The 23,932-nt window shown below is 40.3% G+C and overlaps 1 protein-coding gene across 5 annotated transcripts in view; it reads left to right on the top strand.

The window, feature by feature from the left end:
* The window catches only part of SHANK2 (SH3 and multiple ankyrin repeat domains 2), a 460,235-nt gene extending 441,184 nt beyond the window's left edge, over nucleotides 1–19,051 (top strand). For all 5 annotated transcript variants that reach the window (XM_070761430.1, XM_070761447.1, XM_070761457.1 and 2 more), the window contains one exon: nucleotides 13,109–19,051. In XM_070761430.1, coding sequence (XP_070617531.1) covers nucleotides 13,109–13,682 — 574 coding nt within the window. In that variant the 3' untranslated portion in view covers nucleotides 13,683–19,051. The remainder of the gene's footprint in view (nucleotides 1–13,108) is intronic.
* The last annotated feature ends 4,881 nt before the right edge of the window (nucleotides 19,052–23,932 follow it).

Raw genomic sequence — 23,932 nt, forward strand, 5'->3', positions numbered from 1 at the left:
AAATAATATTACTTTGATGCTCAGCTTGATACGCATTATAAATTCAGGATTGTAAATTCGGGATTGCATTATCTTTTTATCATAAAACATGTTTTCCTAATCCCATGCCTTAAAAATTCTTCATTCTTTATATTTGTATATATTTATATTCCAATTCTGGATTTGAATTTCAAGTTCACATTCATATGTTTATGCCACATTGGGAAATATTGTATAAAAATAATCATTTTAGTTGCTAGTACATGAAGTGTAATGTTAAAAAATCAAAATATTGGTGATTTATTAAATCATAATCATTGAATACTTTATCCTGAACATCCTTGATAATTGAAATAACATCTTTTGTTGTTTCAATCAAGAAGCCAATAATTGACTAGATCCTTCTACTCATTATGAATTCTTGGCTTTATGCAGTTTAGTATACATTCAGTACTAAGTATAGAAAGGGATTTGGGTTCCTGTATAACAGATATAAAGCCTTGTATAATTATTGTTAGGTTGTTTTTTAATGTACTGAGAAGTGCCTTAATGTTTCTCTTCATCATTTTATAAAAATGGTTATTTTAATAATGATGTATCTAAATGCCATCTTGAATAATTACAATTATTTTTTCTTATTGTAATTGACAAAATTTCTACCACATGAATAATTATTGCAGTAGAGCTAATACAGTTTTTATCTATCCCTACAACTAAAGATTGTATCTCAGACATTAACACCCTTGAAAATGTCCAAAGATACTTCACCAGAAGAGCCCTTCACTCCTCCACTCAAAATAGAATACCTTATGAGATTACACTTTCAATCCTGGGCCTAGAAAGTTTAGAACTAAGACGCCTTAAACAAGATCTAAGTATTTCCCACAAGATCATATGCTGCAACGTCCTGCCTGTCGGCGACTACTTCAGCTTCAACCACAACAACACAAGAGCACACAACAGATTTAAACTTAATATTAACCGCTCCAAACTTGACTGTAAAAAATATGACTTCAGTAACCGAGTTGTCGAAGCGTGGAACTCATTACCGGACTCCATAGTGTCATCCCCAAACCCCCAACACTACCCTTAGATTATCTACAGTTGACCTATCCAGATTCCTAAGAGGTCAGTAAGGGGCCAGTACAAGTGCACTAGAGTGCCTTCCGTCCCCTGTCCTATTGCTCTCCTGTATCTCCTATACCTTTCTTCTATTCCTATATCTCTTCTTCTACTCTTTCATTGATATGTTCTATTACTATATCTTCTTTTCTATTATTTCTTAGATATATTTTACTATGAGTATCTCCTCTATAACCTTCATCATGTATTTTACTATGTGTATATACCGTATTTTTCGCTCCATAAGACGCAGTTTTTTTCCTCCCAAAGTAGGAAGAAAAATCAGCCTCGTCTTATGGAGCGAAGATGCAGGCAGGGTGGGGGGGGAGGCTGCGAACTCCGAAGCGCCATCCCGCCGGCTGGCTGGCTAGCTGCTGCCTGGCCCCCTCCCTCCCGGAGGAGGGTCTCCCTCCTCACCACCAGCGGCGCTCCCCACGCCAGCCAGCCAGCCAAGCCCCACGCCCGCCGGAACCGGCTCCTCGCTCTCCCCCCGCCGCCCGCCGCGTTTGCAGGAGGTGGGGAGGGTCGGGCGGCCCGCCAAGGCCAGGAGGGACGCCGCTGCCCCCCCTTCCTTCTCTCCGCCCGCCGCTGCGCCGAGAGGAAATGCCGGCAAAGGCTTTTGTCAGCGGAGGCCAGCGAAGGCGATATTCAATGTCGGGGGCGCACGGGCGGTTGGCGCGTTCCCTATCTCCCTGCTAGCCCACTCGGAATATTCAAAATAAGAAAAGCCTTTGCCGGCGAAGGTTTTTCTTATTTTGAATATTCCGAGTGGGCTAGCAGGGAGATAGGGAGCGCCTGCAACTGCCCGTGCGCCCCCGACATTGAATATCACCTTTGCCGCCGGCCCCGCCTCTCCTACAACCCCCTTGCTGAGAGCTCTCGGCAAAGGTGAGGCGGGCAGGGCGTGCGCGCGTCACCGCTAAGAAGAACGGAGAAGAGAGTGAGTGAGAGCAACAGACAGCAAGATAGTGAGAAAGAGAGAGGGAGAGAAAGGGGGGGGAGAGAGAGAAAGAGAGAGGGGGAGAGAGAGGGAGAGGGAGAAAGAGAGTGGGAGAGGGGGGAGAGCTAGCAAGAGAGGGAGAGAGAGAAAGAGAGAGGGAAAGGGGGGAGAGAAAGAGAGAGGGAGAGGGGGAGAGATAGCAAGAGAGGGAGAGAGAGAAAGAGAGAGGGAAAGGGGGAGAGAGGGGGGAGAGAAAGAGAGGGAGGGAGAGAGAGGAGATAAAGGAAGAGGAGAGAGAGAAAGGAAGAGAAAGAAAGAAAGAGGGATAGAAAGAGAGAGAGTGAGAGATGCTCAGTGAGCCTTTCTTTGAAGTTGCCTTTCTTTCTTTCTTTCTTTCTTTCTTTTTCTCTCTTGCTCTCTTGCTCTTTCATTCTTTTTTCTTTCTCTTGCTTTCTTTCTTTCTCTTGCTTTCTCTCCTTCCTTCCCTCCTTCCATTTCTTTCATTCCCCCTCTCTATTTTTATTTCTCTTTCATTTTCTTTCTCTCTTTCTTGCTTTCTTTCTTGCTCTTTTTCTTTCTCTCTTTTACCTTCCCTTCCTCTATTTCTTCTTTTCTTTCTCCTTCCTACCTTCTTCCCTCCCTCCCTCCCTTCAGTCCTTCCTCTCTTACTCTCCCCTTTCATAAGTTTCCTTGCTTCCTTCCTCTGTTCCTGTTCCTTCCCTCTTTCTTTCTTTCTTTCTTTCTTTCTTTCCTTCCTTCCTTCCTTCCTTTCCTCCCTCCATTTCTTGCTTTCCTTTTCCTTCCTCCCTTCTTTCCTCCCTCACTCCCTTCTTTCACTCCTTCCTCTCTTCCTCTCCCCTTTTTGGCTCAAAATATTTTTTTTCTATTTTCCTCCTCTAAAATCTAGGTGCGTCTTATCAGCAGGTGCGTCTTATAGAGCGAAAAATACGGTAGATATATACCCACTAAAACCCTCATTGTGTATTGGACAAAATAAATAAATAAAAATAAATAAAAGATTGATATACTAAAAATAATCAAGTCAGGAAGAATATGGCATGATGTTGAGTGGTGGGAAATATGTGTTTGCTGCAAAGAATTTGACTCACATATATCTACAAACTAAACTCTTACTGTATCTATAAGCTTGTAATGCGTTTTATGTACAAACATCATATCTATCTGGAACAATCTAATGATATCTAAATATCTAAAACTTGATAAATGATTCACAGACAAAAAAAGTGATTCAAAATACACGAATGAGATAATAGTCTCCTTTTAAGAACAGATTTGCACCCTGATATAGTATAGCAATCCACAGTGACTGATGCTGGTCACTTTGGTGGGTTCTTTATTACTTACCTGATAAATGGCTTACCTGGTGGAAACAGCCCTGGCACAGTCATATCCAAGGCAAAACAGTGTCTGCTGCTAGTGCTGAAACATTTTGAAATATAGTTTCTCAAAATGTATTTTTATATTGCTTGCATTCTAGTAACACTTTCCACATGTTTAGCAAATAATTAACTAAATATAATCTTACAAGATTGCCTAATCTTCTAATCTCTTAATTCTTTGATCAGTGATAGGACCCTATTTTGACTATACTGCCTGAGTTATATTTGACATCAACCATTAACTGAGCAAGCTGTTAAGATGGCATAGGGCCCACTTTGTGGAATGTATATCACTAGAGTTGAACCAAGCCTTCACCTCATTACAGTTTAGAAAGGAACTCAAACTCATATTTTTCCTTTTAATATTTCTCTTGTAATGTTTCTATTTCATCTCTGTTACATTTTAATGTTCTTTTTATAAATGTCTTTGCTGAAAGCAACCCAATGCCATTAATGGAATGTTTTTGACATATACCAGTAGTTGTCTATGTAAATAATAGGAACCTGTGGTGAAAATGGGTTTTAAGAACTATTGAGTGGGGGATACATGCTGTATATATAGCACTGGAGAAATGAAAGTAATTTGAATCAAAAGGAATAGGAGGGAGGTACGGATTAGCAGAAAGGAAATTACCTGTTTAAGGATGACAAAAGACCCGAAAGATCATAGACAAAGAATGAAGGTCATGCCGTTAATGGGAATAGATCTCTTCCCAAACTGGTACATGACAGATCTATTGAGATTACAGGTTCTGAAATAGCTAGCTAGTGTGTTGACTAGAAAGTTAATTTGCATGAAAAAATAAATAGCAGAAGATAGCAGTTAATACATCACATGTTTAATATGCTCTTCTAAATAAAATCTCTGAAAGGCCATGAGTATCAGTGCTACCAGTATTCTTAGCTACTCACACTCACCGGCGTGCGAGTTGAGTGGCCATATAATTTTTTAAAATAAATAATTTTATAAGTAAAATTTCCCTCGACATTTAAAATTTAAAAGGGAAGTATCTAGGAAGTAGCTACAAGTTTAATTCGTTCCAGACCCGAGCTCGTAAGTCGATCAACTCGCATCTCGAACGAATGCCTTTAGACTTTGTTTTTCGCGCCAAGATAACCACAAGCAAGGATTCTTGCGCCACCTAGTGGAAGCTCGGCTCGTATCCCGAATTTGAGCTCGGGTGTCGAACAGAAATTTCGCTCGCGTCGCAGCTCATAACTTGGAATACTTGCATATGAGCCGGGGTGGCGCAGCAGGTAGAGTGCAGTACTGCAGGCCACTGAAGCTGACTGTAGATCTGAAGGTCAGCGGTTCAAATCTCATCACCGGCTCAAGGTTGACTCAGCCTTCCATCCTTCTGTTCTGTCTGGGTGCCCCCAGACTTCAACACCAACTGGAAAAAGCAGCCAGACACGCTGGTAAAAGCAAAAGCACTTTATAGTTTGAAAAATAAACACAGAGAAAAACCTGTTCTTCCCAACAGGCAGGCTATGAGGCTTCACAGTAAAGTCCTGACGGCCAGACAATACAGCAGACTTCTTGCTGGCACACACACCACTGTAGAGAATAAGCCCCCACGCCTTTTTCCCCAAGGTTTCAGCCTTCAAGGCCACAAGCCAGAATCAGAGACGCCAAAGATCACAGCCAGGTCCCAGGACTCCCAAAGATAATACTCCACAATACAGGAAGGGTGGGTCTGCCTTTTCAGCCTTTCTGGGGAGAACCACACCCAAACCCAGCTGTTACCTATTTAGGACTGGAAGTACCTGGCTAATTGTCCCCTTCGTTTTGCTGCTCTTCTCTGCCTGTGATCGATGATGGCTTGAGCATTTTCATCTAAGGACTCCAGGCTGCTTGCTGGGGAGAGCTCCACCCCGGGGGATTCTGGCTGTTCTCCCTCTCCCTCGGCCTGATATTCCTCCTCCCCTTCTGCCTGGGCCTCCTCCTCCTCCTCCTGTTCCTCATCCTCCCCCTCTGAGCAGGGAGCCGGCAGAGGTTCAGCCGTTCCCTGAGGAGCCTCAGACGGAATCACAACACCTTCCGAGGTGGGTAAAATGAGGACCCGGATTGTGGGGGCAATGTGCTGGCTCTGTTCAAAAGTGCTATTGCTAACATGTTGTAAGCCGCCCTGAGTCTAAGGAGAAGGGCGGCATAAAAATTGAATAAATAAATAAATAAATAAATAAATAAATAAATAAATAAATAAATAAATAAATATGGAGCAGCTCGTATCTAGAGGTACTACTGTATGTAATATTAAGAATCTGGTGGCGCAGTGGTTAATATGCAGTATTGCTGGCTAATTCTGCTGACTGTCAGCTGCCAGCAGTTCGGCAGTTCGATCCTCACTGACTCAAGATTGACTCAGCTTTTCATCATTTTAAGGTTGGTAAAATGAGGACCCACATTGTTGGGGGCAATAGGCTGACTCTGTAAACTGCTTGGAGAGGGCACAGTGAAGCAGTATATGAGTCTAAGTGACAAATGATAAGTACCCGGGGATGACCATATCAGGCAGATCTTCTGTTCACCTTTCTGCTAATTAAAGATGATGGCTAGAACTAACTAGTTTTAGAATGTGGGTGGCTATGGGTGGCATGTGTTTAAGTCTCCCACAAGGCATTTGAGGTGTGAGATAGTATAAGTACACTAAGAGCAATGTGAATAATTAGAAAGCAGATCTAGCCATAGATTTTGGAGCAATTGATATCCCATCTTACAGCCACCAAGGAGAAGGCACAGTGCTGAAGTCAAAAAGTTCACTGAAGTTATGTATGAAAGCCTAAAACCTGATGCTAAATCTGTTATTATTGATGTAATAATCATAACCGATATTGTATTGGTGTACGGACTGCTATTCTACATTAATGCAGATGAAGAATGTACAACTATATATCAATTCAACTATATTGAATTGAATTTATTTGGCCAAGTGTGATTCAACACACAAGAAATTTATCTCCAGTATATGTATTTATTTATTTTATTAGATTTTTTATGCTGCCCTTCTCCTTAGACTTACAACATATTAGCAATAGCACTTTTTATTAGAGCCAGCATATTGCCCCCACAATCAGGATCCTCATTTTACCCACCTTGGAAGGATAGAAGGCTGAGTCAACCTTGAGCCGGTGATGAGATTTGAACCGCTGACCTACAGATCTACAGTCAGCTTCAGTGGCCTGCAGCACAGCACTCTACCTGCTGCATCAACCCTGCTCGATATCGAAACGTTGCATAGACATGCAAAATATTACATGTTCATATTTTGGGGATGTTTTTCTATCTTGATGGCTACCAGGCTACTTAGTTGTTTTGCAATATAGAAAAACATCCCCAAAATATGAACGAGCGGGATGATACCTCCCGCCTACCAGACATCTGGAAACCATCCCTCATTAACAAACATATCCCAGCCATAGAAACTGAAACCAGACTCAGAACACACATTGCAAAACAACCAAGTAGCCTGCAAGCTCCAACTACTCAGGATATCATGCCTAATCCACAATCATGAACTAATCAGCATACCTCAGTTAAATCAACGACCCCAGGTGCTACCCCACTGACTCACCAGGAAGTTTCTACACAGCAGGCAAATGCTGAGCCATCAAACCACAGCCAGCCACCAACAAATATATATATATATTTGTTTTCGTAGAGTTTCACGGGTACAGGTTTGACGGTCTTGGTATATTCGGGTTTCTTCCCATGTAGGATTTGGAAATTTCTGGTGGCGTTTCGACGAGGTCCCACTCGTCATCTTCAGGCTGGTGCTTCTGTCCTTGTTCTAGGGCGAACACAGGGCGAACACAGCGATAAAATATAAATATATATATATTTACAGTAATCCCCCGAGTTTCGCGATCTCGATCTTTGCGAAACGCTATATCGCGATTTTTCCACCCGATGACGTCACTCCCTTCCTTTCTCATCTTTCTTTCTCTCTCTCTTTCTCTATCTTGCTTCTTCCTCTCTCACACTCTCTTCCTCCCTCTCTCATCTCTTTTTTCCTTCTCTCTCTTTCTCTATCTCTCCCCCTCTTGCTCTCGAGCGGCGGGCGGCACCCAGGGAAGGTTCCTTCGGCCGCCCACCAGCTGATCTGCTCGGCAGCGCAGTAGCAGCGAGGAGCCGAAGATGGGGTTTCCCCTTTGCATGGGCAACGGGGAAACCCCATCTTCGGCTCCTTGCTGCTACTGCGCTGCCGAGCAGATCAGCTGGTGGGCGGCCGAAGGAACCTTCCCTGGGTCTTCAACTCCCAGAGCGGCGGCCGGACAAGCGGCAGCCGGACAAGCGGCGGCCAAGCAGCGGGCGGAAAAGCGGCGGGCGGAAAAGCGGACAAGCGGCGGACAAGCGGAAAAGCGGCGGACAAGCGGGCAGGCAGGCGGCTCCTCAGCTGCTGGGTCTTCCCAGGTGCGGAAGTAAAAACACCATCTGCGCATGCGCAGCCATGGAAAAAGGGGCGCGCATGCGCAGATGGTGTTTTTACTTCCGCACCACTACATCCCGAAAAATCGATTATCGCGAGGGGTCTTGGAACGGAACCCTCGCGATAATCGGGGGATCACTGTAATTTAACTGAAATAAATGAAATTTAGAATAAATGTGCATTTTATAGATAGAACTCATTGCTATTTGCGAGTCTACAGAGAGAGGCGGCATACAAATCCAATAAATAAATAAATAATCCCATAGACTGAGTGTCACTGTGATTCACTGGAATTTATTTTGAGTTTGTTGCAAAGAACTGCAGCTGAAGTCTTCTATAAGGTAATTCCATTGTTTTAAATAAAATCTTTTGCCTGGAAAAATAAAGAAAAGATCTCAATTTAAGTGAAACTAATTGCACTTAGTATGCCATCTGCTGTCTGGTAATCTGTTCTTGCCGTTTTTGTCTTCCTTGATTGTTTCATCTCCAATAGGGTGATTTAGAATAGAGTTCACAGGTTTTCACATCTTTCATTGCATTTAATGGAAGTTTCATGTGCGAATTTAGATGGAATTTGCTTTTAAATTGATAATGTTCCTGAAAAGAATTCTTAGTATTTTGACATAGCATAGTATATCACTTTCAGAGCTTTATAGTCTTCTTACAGCTTCTGGTGGGAATGATTCTGACGAGTGTTTCATAAAGCAACATTTAACATCCAATGTTTGAGGCAGCAACTGTGGCATTCCTTCATAGCTTGATCTGGCTGGATCCGTGAAAACCTGGAAAGACTTACAAGCAGCATCACTGAACATTTGAAAGGAACAGTCTCCTTGATGTGCGAACCCGCTCTATGCCCATGGAATTATTTGTCTGATCCTTGTAGCTGTGTTCATTTGCTGCTGCAGCTTTAGCAATAGCACTTAGACTTATATACCATTCCTTAGTGCTTTACAGCCCTCTCTAAGCAGTTTTCCCCTATTGCCCCCAACAATCTGGATCCTCATTTTACCAATCTCGGAAGGATGGAAGACTGAGCCAATCTTGAGCCTGTTGAGATTCAAACTGCCAAATTGCAGACAATCAGCAGAAGTAGCTTGCAGTACTGTATTCTAACCACTGTGCCACCACGGCTGTTAAAAGACTTTCTTAAAAGAAAGTCCAGCAACTTTAAAAAAAAATAAGACTCTCACATAGTGGAAAGAACAGACTAGAACTAAGGGGAAATGTCCTGACAACTAGAAAAAGTTAGCCATCATTGCCCTACACCATGGGTCAGCAAGCGGCGGCTCATGAGCCACACACGGCTCTTTGGCCCCTTGAGTGCAGCTCTTCTGCAGAAATCAAGTTTCCAGCACTGCTCATGTGTCACCATTTAAATTTGCCGAGCTCTGGTTTACGCAAATACAGTGGTACCTCATCTTACAAACGCCTCTTCTAATGAACTTTTCAAGATACGAACCCGGTGTTTAAGATTTTTTTGCCTCTTCTTCCAAACTATTTTCACCTTACGAACCCAAACAGCTGCTGCTGGGATGAAGGGGTTTCTTTTTTTCCCCTTTTTTGAAGAAAGAAAAGGGAGGGGCAGCTTGGGGGAGGAAAATTTTTGCAGAGAACAACGTGCTTGCAAAGGAACTGAAATGGTGTCTTTTGAAGAAAGAAAAGGGAGGGGCGCCCCCCTTGCCTTTCTTCCTTCCCACTCACCCTTTAGCCTAGCCTTGCTTCTTCCACCCGCCCCCTCTAGCTGCTCCTCCCTGCCTTCTGTTCGCCTCCCTTCTAAAGTTTGGGATTTTCCTGAAGGATTTGCACGCATTATTTGCTTTTACATTGATTCCTATGGGAAACATTGTTTCATCTTACGAACTTTTCACCTTACGAACCTCCTCCTGGAACCAATTAAGTTCGTATCATGAGGTACCACTGTACAAGCAAAAGAAGAAGGAGTTTATAGACATGGTCTGTAGCACATACTGAAGATTAGGTAACAGAGGGCAGTTAATAGGGCTATGAGTTAAATGCCCAGTGATTAAAAGCAATTAAAGCTCTTGCAGCTAGCGATCGTGTGGCCAAAGAAAAACAAATGCCTGCCCAATGACAGATGGAAAAACAGAGGTGCGCATGCATCTCTGCATCCCTGACGTCTGCATGTGCATGCCCAGGCGAGAATCAGCTTTTGTGCATGTGCAGGAAATGGAATCTCACGTGAGGATGCTCGCATGATTTCAACGGTTTTTGGCTCTTTTTGCTTTCGCGCATGCATGGAATCGGCAAAATCTCACTCGTCTGAGCATCCTGACGTGAGATTTCACTTCCTGTGCATGCACCAAAGCCATATCGCGCATGCGCCACTCACCGGGATCACACCGTCAGCGCTGGCGACGAGGAGCCCTTCCCTGACTGCAACTGCCCCGAGTTTTCGGAGAAGGGCGGCATACAAATCTAATAAATAATAATAATAATAATAACCCATCTTTTACATTTATTTATAAATGCAGCCAGTTGGATATCACATATCCTTACTTACTCCCTGGTCAGTGTTGGATCATTTGCTAAGATTACTTTCATGTAAGCTTCATGTCCATCGTCTCCTCTTCTCATTGCATTCATCAGTGTTCATTTCCAACTATTTCACGGTTCAAACCTATTCACTTATATCATCGTCAGGAAATGTGCAATACATTTTCTCAATGACTGCAGAATTAAACATGCAGCCCAACATAAATCTCCCTTGAACTTCCCAGATTTGTTTCAATTTTGCCTCATTTTAATCCGAATTCTGCCAAACACCTTCCTAAAGACAGTTAACAACTTAATCCCACTACAGTGGTATCTCACTTAAGAACTTAATTCATTATGTGACCAGGTTCTTCAGTAGAAACGTTCTTAAGTAGAAGCAATTTTTCCCATAGGAATGGGTGCTGCCTCAGAGTCCCTTTTTTAAAAAAAACCCTTCAATGTAAAAGTAAATAATGCATGCAAACCCATTAGGAAAGAAATAAAAGCTCGGAATTTGGGTGGGAGGAGGAGGAGGAGGAAGAGGAGGAGGAAGTCACTGCTGAAGGAAGAAGGTGAGGGGAGGGGAATAAAAAATAAATCCAAAACTTTAAGGCTTTTTTTTTAAAAAAGAGGGACTCTGAGGCAGCACCCAGTGAAAGGAAAAGAAATGCTCCCTTCTCTCTGGGCAGTCCAGAGTGAACGGAGCACTTTCCTTTGTCTGGGCGCTGGCAGAGAAAGGAAAATGCTTTGTTCGCTCTAGACTGACAAAGCCTCCATAGGCGCCACCAAAAGGCTCCTCTGGCAGCCCAGAAAAGCCCGAGATTGCCAGGATTAAAGGGAGAATGGCAGGAAACTGGCCGGGCCTTTGTGCTGCTCTCTAATTTCTGGAAAAATTTTCTGGGCTCGGGTTCTTAAGTAGAAAATGGTTCTTAAGTAGAGCCAAAAAAATCTTGAACACCCGGTTCTTATCTAGAAAAGTTCTTTCGTAGAGGCGTTCTTAAGTAGAGGTACCACTGTATCGTTTTTGCATTCAGTCTTGTTATCTTTCCATTTAAATAGGGAGCAGAACCATATTTTGTTAAGTTTTAGTAAGAGCATTCTATTAAATATTAAACAAGATGCTAGTTCTTCCACAAAAAAATTATATACTTTTAGATCTCTTTTGGTTATGTCAATTACATCTTACCATTTTCCAGTATTCTTATAACATTTAGGTTTTCTTTTTAATTGATATTTTTCTTGGACATTAACATTTCTAGGAATATTTGAATTCTACTGTGCAAAGTATCTGGCATTCCCATGTACATTTCAAAAAGTCTTTAGGAAATTATACCTCACTTCAGTGATATCTCAAGTTATATCACTTTTTTTAAAAAAATTAAAAGGTTCCATTCACCTTGTTAGAGACTTTTGATTTGGTCCTCTTCTCAACCTCTTCCATAGCAATTTTGAAATTTCCTTCAAATCACTTACCGTATATGTTTTACTACCTTACAGTTTCAAACTCCGCTGCTTTCTCTGCTTCATATCCAGAATGTTCAACCGGTATAAAATATTAGATGCTTTCTAAATGCTTTCTAAAAACATGCCAATTTTTTTTTTTTTTGCAATATTACAAGTTATTTAAATTTACTGCTATTCTGTATGTTTTCCAAAGCTTGTGGCATATATTTTATATTACTTCTTAATTTGTATCTTGCTGTTATCTTTTATACTTATATTGCAAGTTCCTTCCTATGACACATGCACAGTAAACAAAAATTACATTAGAATAAGAAAAGTATCATTTAATTTAAGTGATTGTGTCATTTTGTTTGGTTTCTGAAGAACCTCTAAACCTTGAGTGTCAAACTGATGTCCTGCGGGCTGGATGCATCATGTGAAAGCCACACTCAGCCCAGCTCCGCAAATGACAAAAACGTCATGATGACAGCGTGATGCAGCGAGTGACACCCACGTGCTACACAAACTATTGGCTGATTCTGTTTGACAAGCATTTAATGGCCAGACAACTGAGGATGTTAATAGTGGTACCTCATCTTACGAACGCCTCTTCTAATGAACTTTTCAAGATACGAACCCGGTGTTTAAGATTTTTTTGCCTCTTCTTCCGAACTATTTTCACCTTACGAACCCAAGCCACTGCTGCTGGGATGAAGGGGTTTCTTTTTTCCCCCTTTTTTGAAGAAAGAAAAGGGAGAGGCTTGGAGGGGGAAAGACTTTGCATTAACAAAAGTAGGAGAACAGTGTGCCTGCAGAGGCACTGAAAGGGTGTCTTTTGAAGAAAGAAAAGGGAGGGGCGCCCCCCTTGCCTTTCTTCCTTCCCACTCACCCTTTAGCCTAGCCTTGCTTCTTCCACCCGCCCCCTTTAGCTGCTCCTCCCTGCCCTCTGTTCGCCTCCCTTCTAAAGTTTGGGATTTTCCTGAAGGATTTGCACGCATTATTTGCTTTTACATTGATTCCTGTGGGAAACATTGTTTCATCTTACGAACTTTTCACCTTACGAACCTCCTTCTGGAACCAATTAAGTTCGTATCATGAGGTACCACTGTATATTTAAGATAACAGCCTTTAGTTTTTAAAACTTTTAGAAGTTGTTCATGATATTGATACTGTTGTTTTGATAAAGTTGTATGTACTTATAATTGTGTGTGTGTGTGTGTGTTACTTTTAATATGGAATAGCATAAGGAGAGGAATCTACGTGACTTAAAAGAAGTTTTTTCTTCGTTTTCATTTCAGGAGCACAGAGGTTATGAGCACAGTCTCAGGTACTCGGAGTTCAACCATCACTTTTACCGTTCGGCCTGGAACTAGCCAGCCCATCACACTTCAGAGCAGAGTGCCAGACTATGATAACAGGACATCGGGAGCCCGACATGCTCCAAGCCCAGTGGTTTCACCAACAGAGATAAGTAAAGACATCCTGCCTGCTCCTCTGACGGTTGCTGTTCCAGCTGCATCTCCTTCTCCAACTCCTTCGGATGTTTATAGCCTACCCAGCCAGCCTCCTTCCACAGACCTCTTTGCTTTGAATACCGGGCGCAGCAGGTCTCCTTCTCCCTCAATATTGCAACAGCCAATCTCAAATAAGCCTTTTACAACTAAACCTGTCCACCTGTGGACTAAACCAGACGTGGCAGATTGGTTGGAAAGTTTAAACTTAGGTGAACATAAAGAGACCTTTATGGATAATGAAATAGATGGCACTCACTTACCAAACCTTCAGAAGGAAGACTTGATAGACCTTGGAGTGACTAGGGTTGGTCACAGAATGAACATAGAAAGAGCCTTGAAACAACTATTGGACAGATAAGAATGGTTGGTCTTGCCTCACAAACCTTTGTTATAAATAGAGATAGGCTGGTATCAAAACACCCCAAATGCCTTGGCTCCCCAAGAGTAGCACCAAATTAAAAAGCATCCATTAGATTGCAAACTTATGTCCAAAATCAATTCCATGTCAATCCACATTAATGGGACCAAATATTTTAAGAATGGATGGGGCAAATAAGGCAGAAGAATGGAAATAATTATGAACTTTTTTTAAAAAACCAAATTTGTAAGCTCTGACCTTATTGATATTATCTCAAAAGTTTATATTTAAATTGCTGGTACACATACAACTAATCTCCCCTTTTTCAGACTATGGATTGGTTTTTCTGTTAGGAATGCCCTTCTGCTTGAAAAATAATGTGTCACCTCTTTTAATTAAAACCCACAGTACCCTCCATGTACTAGAAAATGTTGTGTCCAGCTCTTTTTGCAATCTGCTTTCATATGACTATTATTTCATATGGTGGTTGGACTCAGTCCCATTGTTGGGGTCAGACAATTTCTCCTTTCGGTTTTTCTAAACTGATTCTTGGTTAGTTCTGCCACTTAATTTTTCTGCTAACGTTCACTTTTTTCATGATGTATTTACTGATTTTTGAAAAAAACTTCTATACATTCACAGCATTGCCAGAATTTTTTTTAAAGGTCAGATGTTTTTGGCTAATTATTATGTTGATTTCTTTGGAAGTGAAATTAGTTTTTGTCATCCAGTGTAATTCTGTTATTTGACTTTTAACATTTTATTTTTCCATTTATGTTTAGTGCCTTTCCAAATTGCCGGATAGTAATTAGGTATGCTCCCCCCCCCTTCATTTACAATGCAGTATAATGTGTGAAAGCTATGTAAGAGATCTTAGCTGCCTAAAATAAAAGTAAAAATATTTGTAAGAAATTGGAATTGAAGATATCTGTGAACAGAAAGGCGGTAGTTCAATTAAGATCTTTTCCACATTTCTTGTGATTGGGATGCTAGGTAAGTAATTCAGGGTTATATTTTCAAAATCAAGCCTTTTTTAATTTCTCTCATATAGGATTGAGTTGTTTGGACAATATTGCACAAGACCCTGTTTTTTGGACGTGGAAACAGGTATCAGGATTAGTTGTCTTCTCTTTTTACATGCGCATCAGCAAGTATGGATGGGAGGGGGGAAGAGTGAAGTTTTGGCTTCCCAAAAAGAGTTAAGTTCTAGTTTTTAAAGAACTGTGTTTTACATAAAGGTTACTTTTGCTGGTTCAAAGTGATCATGTGTGATAGTGGATTTTATTACCATTGTGATTCCCCCTGGTATTATAGAAAGAATAGTGAATTTTCCTTCTGCAATTTTGTATGTGGATGCACAAATCAATGCACAAGCTGCAGTCGACAGTAACTGCATAGAGGTGGCTTCTTCACCTTCAAGAAGGTCTTTGGATCTTTGACCTGCTTATTCTTTCCTGCTTAAGAAAACCAGCTGTTGATGAATCTGCGTGGCACAAGCCTGTTTATTTATGGAAATGGATTTAAATATTTACTGTTTTATTGTATTAGGAAGATGTTGCCTGGCATCAGCGGTAGGCTACAAGCTGGAATACTAAATTGTGCTTGCCGCGGCGGCTCATAAGTTCTTGCGGGACCAGCACAATTTTGCTGCTGCACCTGTGGAGGTAGCAAAATCACGCACGGAGTTGCAGGTAAAACCTCACCGAAACACGGGCGCAATTTTGCTATGTCCACAGGTGCAGCAGCAAAATTGCGCTGGTCCCACAAGAACCTACAAGCCACGGCGGCGAGTACAATTTAGCATTCCGGCTTGTAACCCACCGCTGTCTGGCATCTATGTAAAAGTAAGAAATGAAAATATCAATAACAGTAGATGTTACAGAGGTAGTTTTATGAAACAGTAGATATCTATTATATATGCAAGGGACACTTTTTCTAAAAATGGAGATCAAGGATTTCATCTTAATAATGTTTTGCTTAAAATTAAACTGCAGGATTGTTCTGTGCTTCCTTCCCATACAAACTGCTGTGTTTTAGGAGAACCCACTTAGCTTTCAAATTAAAGACAAGAGAAGGTTGAGACAAAATCATATTCAGAACACTTTACGAAAAAAATTGAGTGGATTTTTAAAAGCATGGTCTTTTGGCAGACATGTCTATTTTCAGATTTGGTGGCTTCTATGAAATTTAGAATACTCTCTTCCCACCATAAATAATCCACATTAACAATGTTGTTGGTTCACAGTGTCATGAATAATGTAGCCTGTACATGTGAGGTTGCTTAATAATTTAATTGGAAGGCATCTCAGTTCATTTTTTTATATGTCCCAGCCTATCTCTAATTATAATTTTATTTTCTCATAACTGAATGTCTAATTTGGGGCCCGCAACAGCCCTAGGATTAGTACATAAAGTTCAGCAATTTCAATACCTTTCTTTACTGCAAGTTTAAATAGTTGTACAGTTAGTTTATAAGCACAATATTTTAAGATTATAAGTGGCTGGTCTACTGGGCAGCCTTTGTGCCACTTCAGTGCTAGAAATTAAAAAAAAACTTTTGTGGTTTACTACTATTTCTGTGGAATAAGTATTAAGTCTTGACCTTTTTAAATCAATATCATTTGGATGCATCTGAACCAGCAGAGCTGTGTTATATTTTCTATCTTTGCTAAAACTTCTTCAGACGATGTGTCTCCTCAAATATGGTAACTCTCAACAACACCTGGATAATTATTAAAAAGTAAAAATAGTCACGCCCCACCCTGACTCCTTCCGCTATAAAAACTGGTCCTTTAACTTATTGTCACTTAAACCCTTTTCAGATTTCTTTCAACATTTGCATACTCCAAATGGATGTGTAATTAAAATCAAGTTTCAGTGCAAAAAATTTGAAATATTGATAGTTTTATATCTAGAGGACAATATTCACATATTTGATAGCAACACAATTTTTCTTTTGATGGGGACAAGGATAGGATGTAAAAGTAAGATGATTTTGACATCATTGTCTTCCATGTGGTGATAATGCAGAAATCAGTAAATAAACCATAATGCCATGCTCCTTTTTATTTTTATTTTTTTGAGTGCAGTTGGTGTTACCTCTATAATGTGCCAGAAAATGCATTAGGACAAGTGATACAAGAGGGGGGGAAAGGGAGAGATTACTTTTAAGCTGCTGTTAATTGTAATATTTTACTGTTTAATATATAAAGTTTGTTAACAAATTATTGGTGATGGTACTCCCTTTCTTAAAAGGGGTCTCTTGCCCATGTATCTTTTCAGGTACTTAAATAGTGAGTAAAATATAATTATTAGAGAAGATTTTAAACATCAAAGAGCTAATGAAATGATTTATTTTTTAAATAACGTTGTATGATCTAGAGTAATAGGGCCTGCAAGGAATTGCTTTATATCGAGGAAAAAAAACCATCTTTGGTAAGTTGAAATAGTCTTTAGCATTGTTTGATGGCTTTATAACAGAAAGCAATAGTAAAGGATGCAGAATTATCTCCTAGCTGGCATTTTGGTCAATACTGACAATGTCAGGAGCAGATTGGCCCTTTTAATGTTATGCTACTTTGATGGTGCAAAATACAGTGATTAAAAATAATATTGTTATGATATTCCAGGTTTTAGGAACAACTTTTGTTTATATACTGTAATTTAATAAATTGCATTTACATGCTTAGTTTCTGTAATATTTGTGTATACAATACCAAAATCACACAAGATGTAAATTGTGTATAACTACAGAGACTCCTTTCCCTAGGTGTCTAGTTTTGATTCATATATTATAAAATGACTATATGTGACTGTTGATTTACAGAATTTACATATCACAGAAGCTAGCTCTTTGTGGTACCTAAGTTAATAAAAGTGATTTTTCTGAGTTTCTTTACAAATTAAGCATTATCCAGTTGATCTGGCAATGACTCTGTGTATGAGCCTAAATAATGATAATTTTCTCATTACATCTTTTTTTCTTTTTTTTAGAGAGTAATGTTTTTGCTATGGTTTGTGAAACAACTATGTTCACGTTATCTATGTTGCTGTAATTTTTTGTGCTTTAATTCCTCCAATTTCCAACTGATTAAAACAAATCAAGCTCCTGTAACTTGCACTTTCCCTAATCCTTACTACTCTTGTATGGCAACCAAAATTACTGTAAGAAATAAATATCATATTGCACTAAGGTTGTGATTCTGATTACAAAGAGCAAGTCCAGTCTGAATTATTTTTTATTTCTAAAAAGAGTTGCCAAACTTTCCACTTAACATTAAACTTTTTAAAGTTCCTTTAAAAAAAAAATCTTGTCTGTGATTTTCATGGAATTTAGAGTTAAACCTCTCAGAAATTGATCTGGAGTGAATTCATATTCCAGAATGAGAAATGCATTATAAAGCGCATGATAGAAGATATTAATATATCTTGGACTGATTTGTTTTCTTGTTTTATCAACAGAAGGATTCCGAAATGATTATCATCATTTCAAGTGATCATTAACATAGTGAACTGGTGAAAGAACAGTTTAAAGGAGTGGGGGGAAGACCTGGTTCCAAAATTATTTATTTATTTAAAATGTATTTCGTTTATAAGCCTAATCAATAATCATGGATACCACCAGTGTATCACCAGCATAGATAGCTCCCTCTGATAGTCATAGTCTCTACTTAGAGAAAGAAAGCATTGTGTAAAAGCGATCAAAATTAGCTAATTTGATCAGCTGCTTTTCCGCATGCATGCATAATATATTTCTACAATGCTGAATGGACATAATTCCTGCTTCGCTTCTTTGCAATTATCTTTTGACAGATGGGATTATTTATCTGAGTGAAAGTGATGTTCTTGTTAAGGCTGTACTGGCTGCTAGGATTTTGTAATGAAAGTAAGTTACACATCTGGTTTGTAGGTAATTTAGGTTCCATTAATATCTAAGCAAGGCTTCAAATTTCTTTCCAACTGTAAAAGCATATTTAATTTTTACAATTATCCAATCTTTTCTCCGCCTCTAAATGATTTTTGTGCTAAATTGTCCTGTCCAGAGAGCCTTTAGTTGCATCACTTTCCATGAATAGAGGAGCTTTGATTTATTTTGAGTTTAACATCCTTCCTAAGTTGTTTTTCAATACATTTGAATAACTGGAATTACAGACGGGTTCTGCATATTTTCTTTCTCGTTAATGTTTAATTTCATTCAGTTAGCCTTACCACCGAGAGTTATTGTTATCTTTAAATAGCTAGAGATATAGTTTCACTGATTTTTTTTTAAAAAAATTACAAGTATCCACAACTTCCCTACTCTGAAACCATTAGGGATATATGCACTTCAAATTTAATAACTTTTCTGAAATAAACCTGATTTAAACAAATTGTTTCTTCTAGTTCTTCTCTTTCAAGAGGCCAAAACTTAAGTCAAGAGTATTCTCAAAAGCAGTGCCTTAAGTTGTATGTGGATATAACAGGAAAAACAGATCAAAGTGCCCAGTGTAACTCTCAGGTGTTTTGAACTAAACTATAAAAAAATAATGTAACAAAAGTGTACTTTTTAATTCAAAGGGCCAATTTAGCATCAGTGCCATCATAGTGATAACACCTTGTTCTTTTTATCAATGGATTCTATCAGTGAACATCTTTAGAAAAAGGTCCGGATTGTTTCATGTTTGAAAAAAGCTTTCAGTTCTTTTCAGTAGTAAAACAATAATTTGATGAATCATCACAGCATTTTGAATCCAATACATTTATAGGTGTTCACATTAATAAATGATATTTACACTCTGCAATGTGCATGGCCTAATTTATGTACTTTGATGATAGAAATGCAATAGTTTATATGTCATGTACCAAGCCATAAATCATTGTGTTGTTTTTTTTAAAAAAATGGTAATTTGAAATGAGTACATTTCAACTCCTGGAATTCCTTAACCAGCATCTTAAAGGTACCAAGTTTGAAGAATTTTGCATTAATTAATTATACTCCCTCTTGATTGCATTAGCTGAAGAATGTATTCTAATACTGGTACCTCTACTTACGAACTTAATTCATAGGAATAAATGTAAAAACAAATAATGTGTGCAAACCCATTAGGAAAGAAATAAAAGCTTGGAATTTGGGTGGGGGGAGGAGGAGGAAGAAGCCACCCCGAGTCTGCGGAGAGGGGCAGCATACAAATGTAATAAATAATAATAATAATAATAATAATAATAATAATAATAATAATAATAAAAAAAAAAGAAGATGAGGGAGACAGTCGTTGCCCAGAGCGAAGGGAGCATTTCTTTTCTCTGGGTGCTGGCAGAGGTTTATTCCCTCTCCAAGTGCCCAGAGAAAGGGAAATGCTCCTTAAGCGCTACCAAAAGGCTCCTCTGGCAGCCCAGAAAAGCCCAAGATGGCTGGGATTAAAGGGGGAATGGCAGGAAACTGGCTAAGCTTTCATGCCGCTCTCAAATTTCCTGGGAAATTTTTCGTTGTTGAGTTCTTAAGTAGAAAATGGTTCTTAAGAAGAGGCAAACAAATCTTGAACACCCGGTTCCTATTTTGAAATGTTCTTAAGTAGAGGCTTTCTTAAGAAGAGGTACCACTGTACAATGTATATAAAGGTACTGTGTTTCTTTAGAAATCTTTTTCTATTTTATTTAGTTAATTTTATTATTATTTTGAAACATGTATTTAATGAAGGCATTTAAATGGTACAACTCTAATAATGTTAGTATAATGTATGGTGGAACTTAAAAATTATAGGTAATCCTCGACTTACAAACACAATTGAGCCCAAAGACTGAAGGCTTGGAAAACATTCTTTGCAAAGAGTAACAATGAAAGAGTCTGCAAGGTAAGAATTGGGAAGATCGTTAGCACCTAGCAGACTCGGGGCAGCTTACAACAATAATAAAACAATGTACAATGTGACAAATCTAATATTTAAAAGAAAACATAAAAACACGACATTTAAAAACCATACAACACTAGCATACCATACATATAACTATATAAACCTGTGGGGGAGGTCTCAATTGCCCCATGCCTGGCGATATAGGTGGGTCTTAAGCAATTTACAAAAGACAAGGAGGGTGGGGGCAGTTCTAATCTCTGGGGGGGAGTTGATTTCAGAGGGCCGGGGCCGCCACAGAGAAGGCCCTTCCCCTAGGGCCCGCCAGACGACATTGTTTAGTCAATGAGACCCGAAGAAGGCCAACTCTGTGGGATCTCATTGGCCACTGAGATTCGTGCAGCAGAAGACGGTCCTGGAGGCATTCTGGCCCGATGCCATGTAGGGCTTTATAGGTCATTACCAACACTTTGAATTGTGACCGGAAACTGAGCGGCAGCCAATGCAAGCCACGGAGTGTTGGAGAGACGTGGGTGAACCTAGGTAACCCCACAATAGCTCTCGTGGCCGGATTCTGCACGATCTGAAGTTTCTGAACACGATTGGATTGCGCCTGCACGACCTCTCCATGACAGTGGATCCCAAAGAGCCCCTTGGTTTACCGAGGAACTTCGGGAGATGAAACACCAGAAGAAATGTCTAGAGTGATGGACCAAATCGCTCAATTGGCCATTGTTGTTGTTGGTTCATGGCCCCCAGGCCTGTCTGCAAAGCCAGGTCTTAGTGGCCTTACGGAAGGCCAATAGGGTGGGAGCAGTACAGACATCAGGGGGGAGTTGATTCCATAGAGGTGGGGCGGCAGCAGAGAAGGCCCTCTCCCATGGTCCCATCAGCTTGGCTGATGGGACCTGGAGGCCAACCCTCTGTGCGCTTATACGTCTCTGGGAGGTATATGGCAAGCAACGGTCCCGTAAATAAAAATTATCTGGTCTTGGGCCATATAGGATTTTATAGGTAATAACCAACACCTTGAATTGCATCCAGAGACTAATAGGAAGCCAGTGCCGCTCGCGGAGTGTAAGTGTTATATAGGTGTACCGAGGTACACCCATGACAGCTCGCGCAGCTGCATTCTGGACAATTTGGAGTCTCTGAACACTCTTTAAGGGTAGCCCCATGTAGAGCGCCTAGCAATAATTAAGACGGGAGGTGATGAGGGCCTGAGCGACTGTGTGTAGGAGGACACCCAAGTTGCGGACCCTATTTGAGGGAGTCAATGTTTCTCCCCCCCAGCACAATGGATGGACAGATTGAATAGTCCAATTACATTCTGGATTGCATATTTTGGGTGGCATCTCCCACTGAAAGAAGTTGAAGTATGAAAAGGCCTGTAATTTTATTTTATATAGTAGGGACACAAAACAGTTCTTTGGTTATAATTCCATTCAGACAACAACTAATTAAAATCAAAAAGGATCATCTCCTACTTTGTGTGCATTTAGTTATTTAGGATCTAATTGGTTGGTCACTGGGACCAGTAGTTTTTGTCTTCTGAGTTTTTGGATTTGTGCTGAAGCCCATCTTCAGGCAATTTCACTCTGACAGAGTGTGTGCTGTTCTACGTGTGGTATTTAGTGCCTGTGGTATGTGACTTTTCAGATGTTGATTGGGGCGTGTTGATGGCCGGCTGGCTGGCTGGCTTTTAAGTTGCTAGCTGTCTTTTGCTTGTGGTGCCCATCCCTTGCCTTCTAAGTACTTGATAGGCTGGCGATAAATCAGCACTCATGTTGATTGATGAGGGGGCCAGTTTCCCAGGCTTCAATCACTTCCCTGGCTGTTTTTGTGCCTGCTCGTCCAACAATCTTAGTAGCTGCGAAATTGAATGTCCTTGTTCGCATGAGGTTACCAATGAGTTCAGATGTCCTTCTCACACAGCTCACTGTGTTCTTGCAAGCTGATGTAGCTGATGTAGCTTCCTCCCCATCTAGGGGATTTGATAATTACATTGGAAAGTATCTCCCACTTCTAAGTGAACTTTACAACGCCTAATTTGTTCCTGTATCTGGGCAGTGTGTGATGCACACTTGTTGCAGATCTTGGAAGCTGTGTTCTATGGCTTTAAAATGTTGATGTATGACAGGGTGTGCTATGTGGCTGGCCTTGTTTAGTTATTCATTCAATTTCTACAACTGCCCATTCTCAATGATTCAGGGTGTTATTTCATACTGATTTTAGCGTATAGACAACTATAGTCCTTGATGTAATACCGCAATTAAACGCAAAATTTCTGTTGCTAAGAAAAACAGTTTTTATGGGAGTTGTGCCCTATTTTACAACTTTTTTTACCATGTTAAGTGAAGCACCAGTTAAAGTGAAATCATGCAGTCAAGCAAATCTGGCTACGTCCATTCACTTTGCCCTGTCAAACGCTCGTTAGGAAGGTTGCCAATGAGATTCCTAGGATCCTGGGACACTGCAACCATCATAAATACATCTGATTGCAAGGCACTGAAAGGCTGATCATGTGACTAGATGCTACAATTGTCACAAGTGAGAATAGGTTGTATGTCACTTTTCAGTGTTGTTACAACCTCGAACACTCATTAAATAAGTGGTTGTAAGACAGGGATAGGTTCCTCCTGAACTAGTAGCGGCCCGCTGGTGATCTGACGATGGTGTCACCAATGTAGTTCGGTCGGTGCCAGACCGTGGGTGCCGCCATCTTTTGGGGGGAATTTTTCCATGTTTGGGTGGCTTCCTTTGCTTGAAAAAGAGCTCTCTCACCCACCCCCAGGTTAATAGTGGCCTTTATTTATTAGCTGGAAGGACAGCTGATAAGCTCCTCAGCTGTTTTAGGTTGATTCCTGCTACTGAGCATGTGCGGAAGCCAAATTGCAAGGGGGCATGCGCTCGAAATGTGATGCAAATCCGTGGCTAAAGTAAGTGGAAATCATCACTGTTGTTCATTCAATGAACATTTTTTTCTCTTCTGCTATCCAAGAAACTCCTATTTTCATAACACACTAAAACACCAGAATTTTGAAGATACCAGTCTTCCAATGAACATTTTCACCGCTTATCTCTTTGGGACTGTTTCACAAATTACAAAAGAGGGCCTGGCCTCCACTTTATTATTATTTATTATTTTTATTATTTATTCGATTTGTATGCCGCCCCTCTCCCCAATCTACAGGACTATTGAGTCAACTATTCTCTTGGAATAATTGGTGTAAGAAGATGCTCCTTTAGGTGACAGATAATTTAAAAACCAGGGCAAGAATATCTTTGTCATGTTTTCCCCATTGGGATTCTGCTTCAATAACTGAAGATAAGAAGATAGAAGGCATTTCACCCAGCAGAAGGCAATATGTTAACATTCAGTTGGTGGCTCAGAATAGTTCAGACACAAAAATAGCCTAGGAA

Source organism: Erythrolamprus reginae, chromosome 1, assembly GCF_031021105.1.
Source record: "Erythrolamprus reginae isolate rEryReg1 chromosome 1, rEryReg1.hap1, whole genome shotgun sequence".
Taxonomy (NCBI): Eukaryota; Metazoa; Chordata; class Lepidosauria; order Squamata; family Dipsadidae; genus Erythrolamprus; species Erythrolamprus reginae.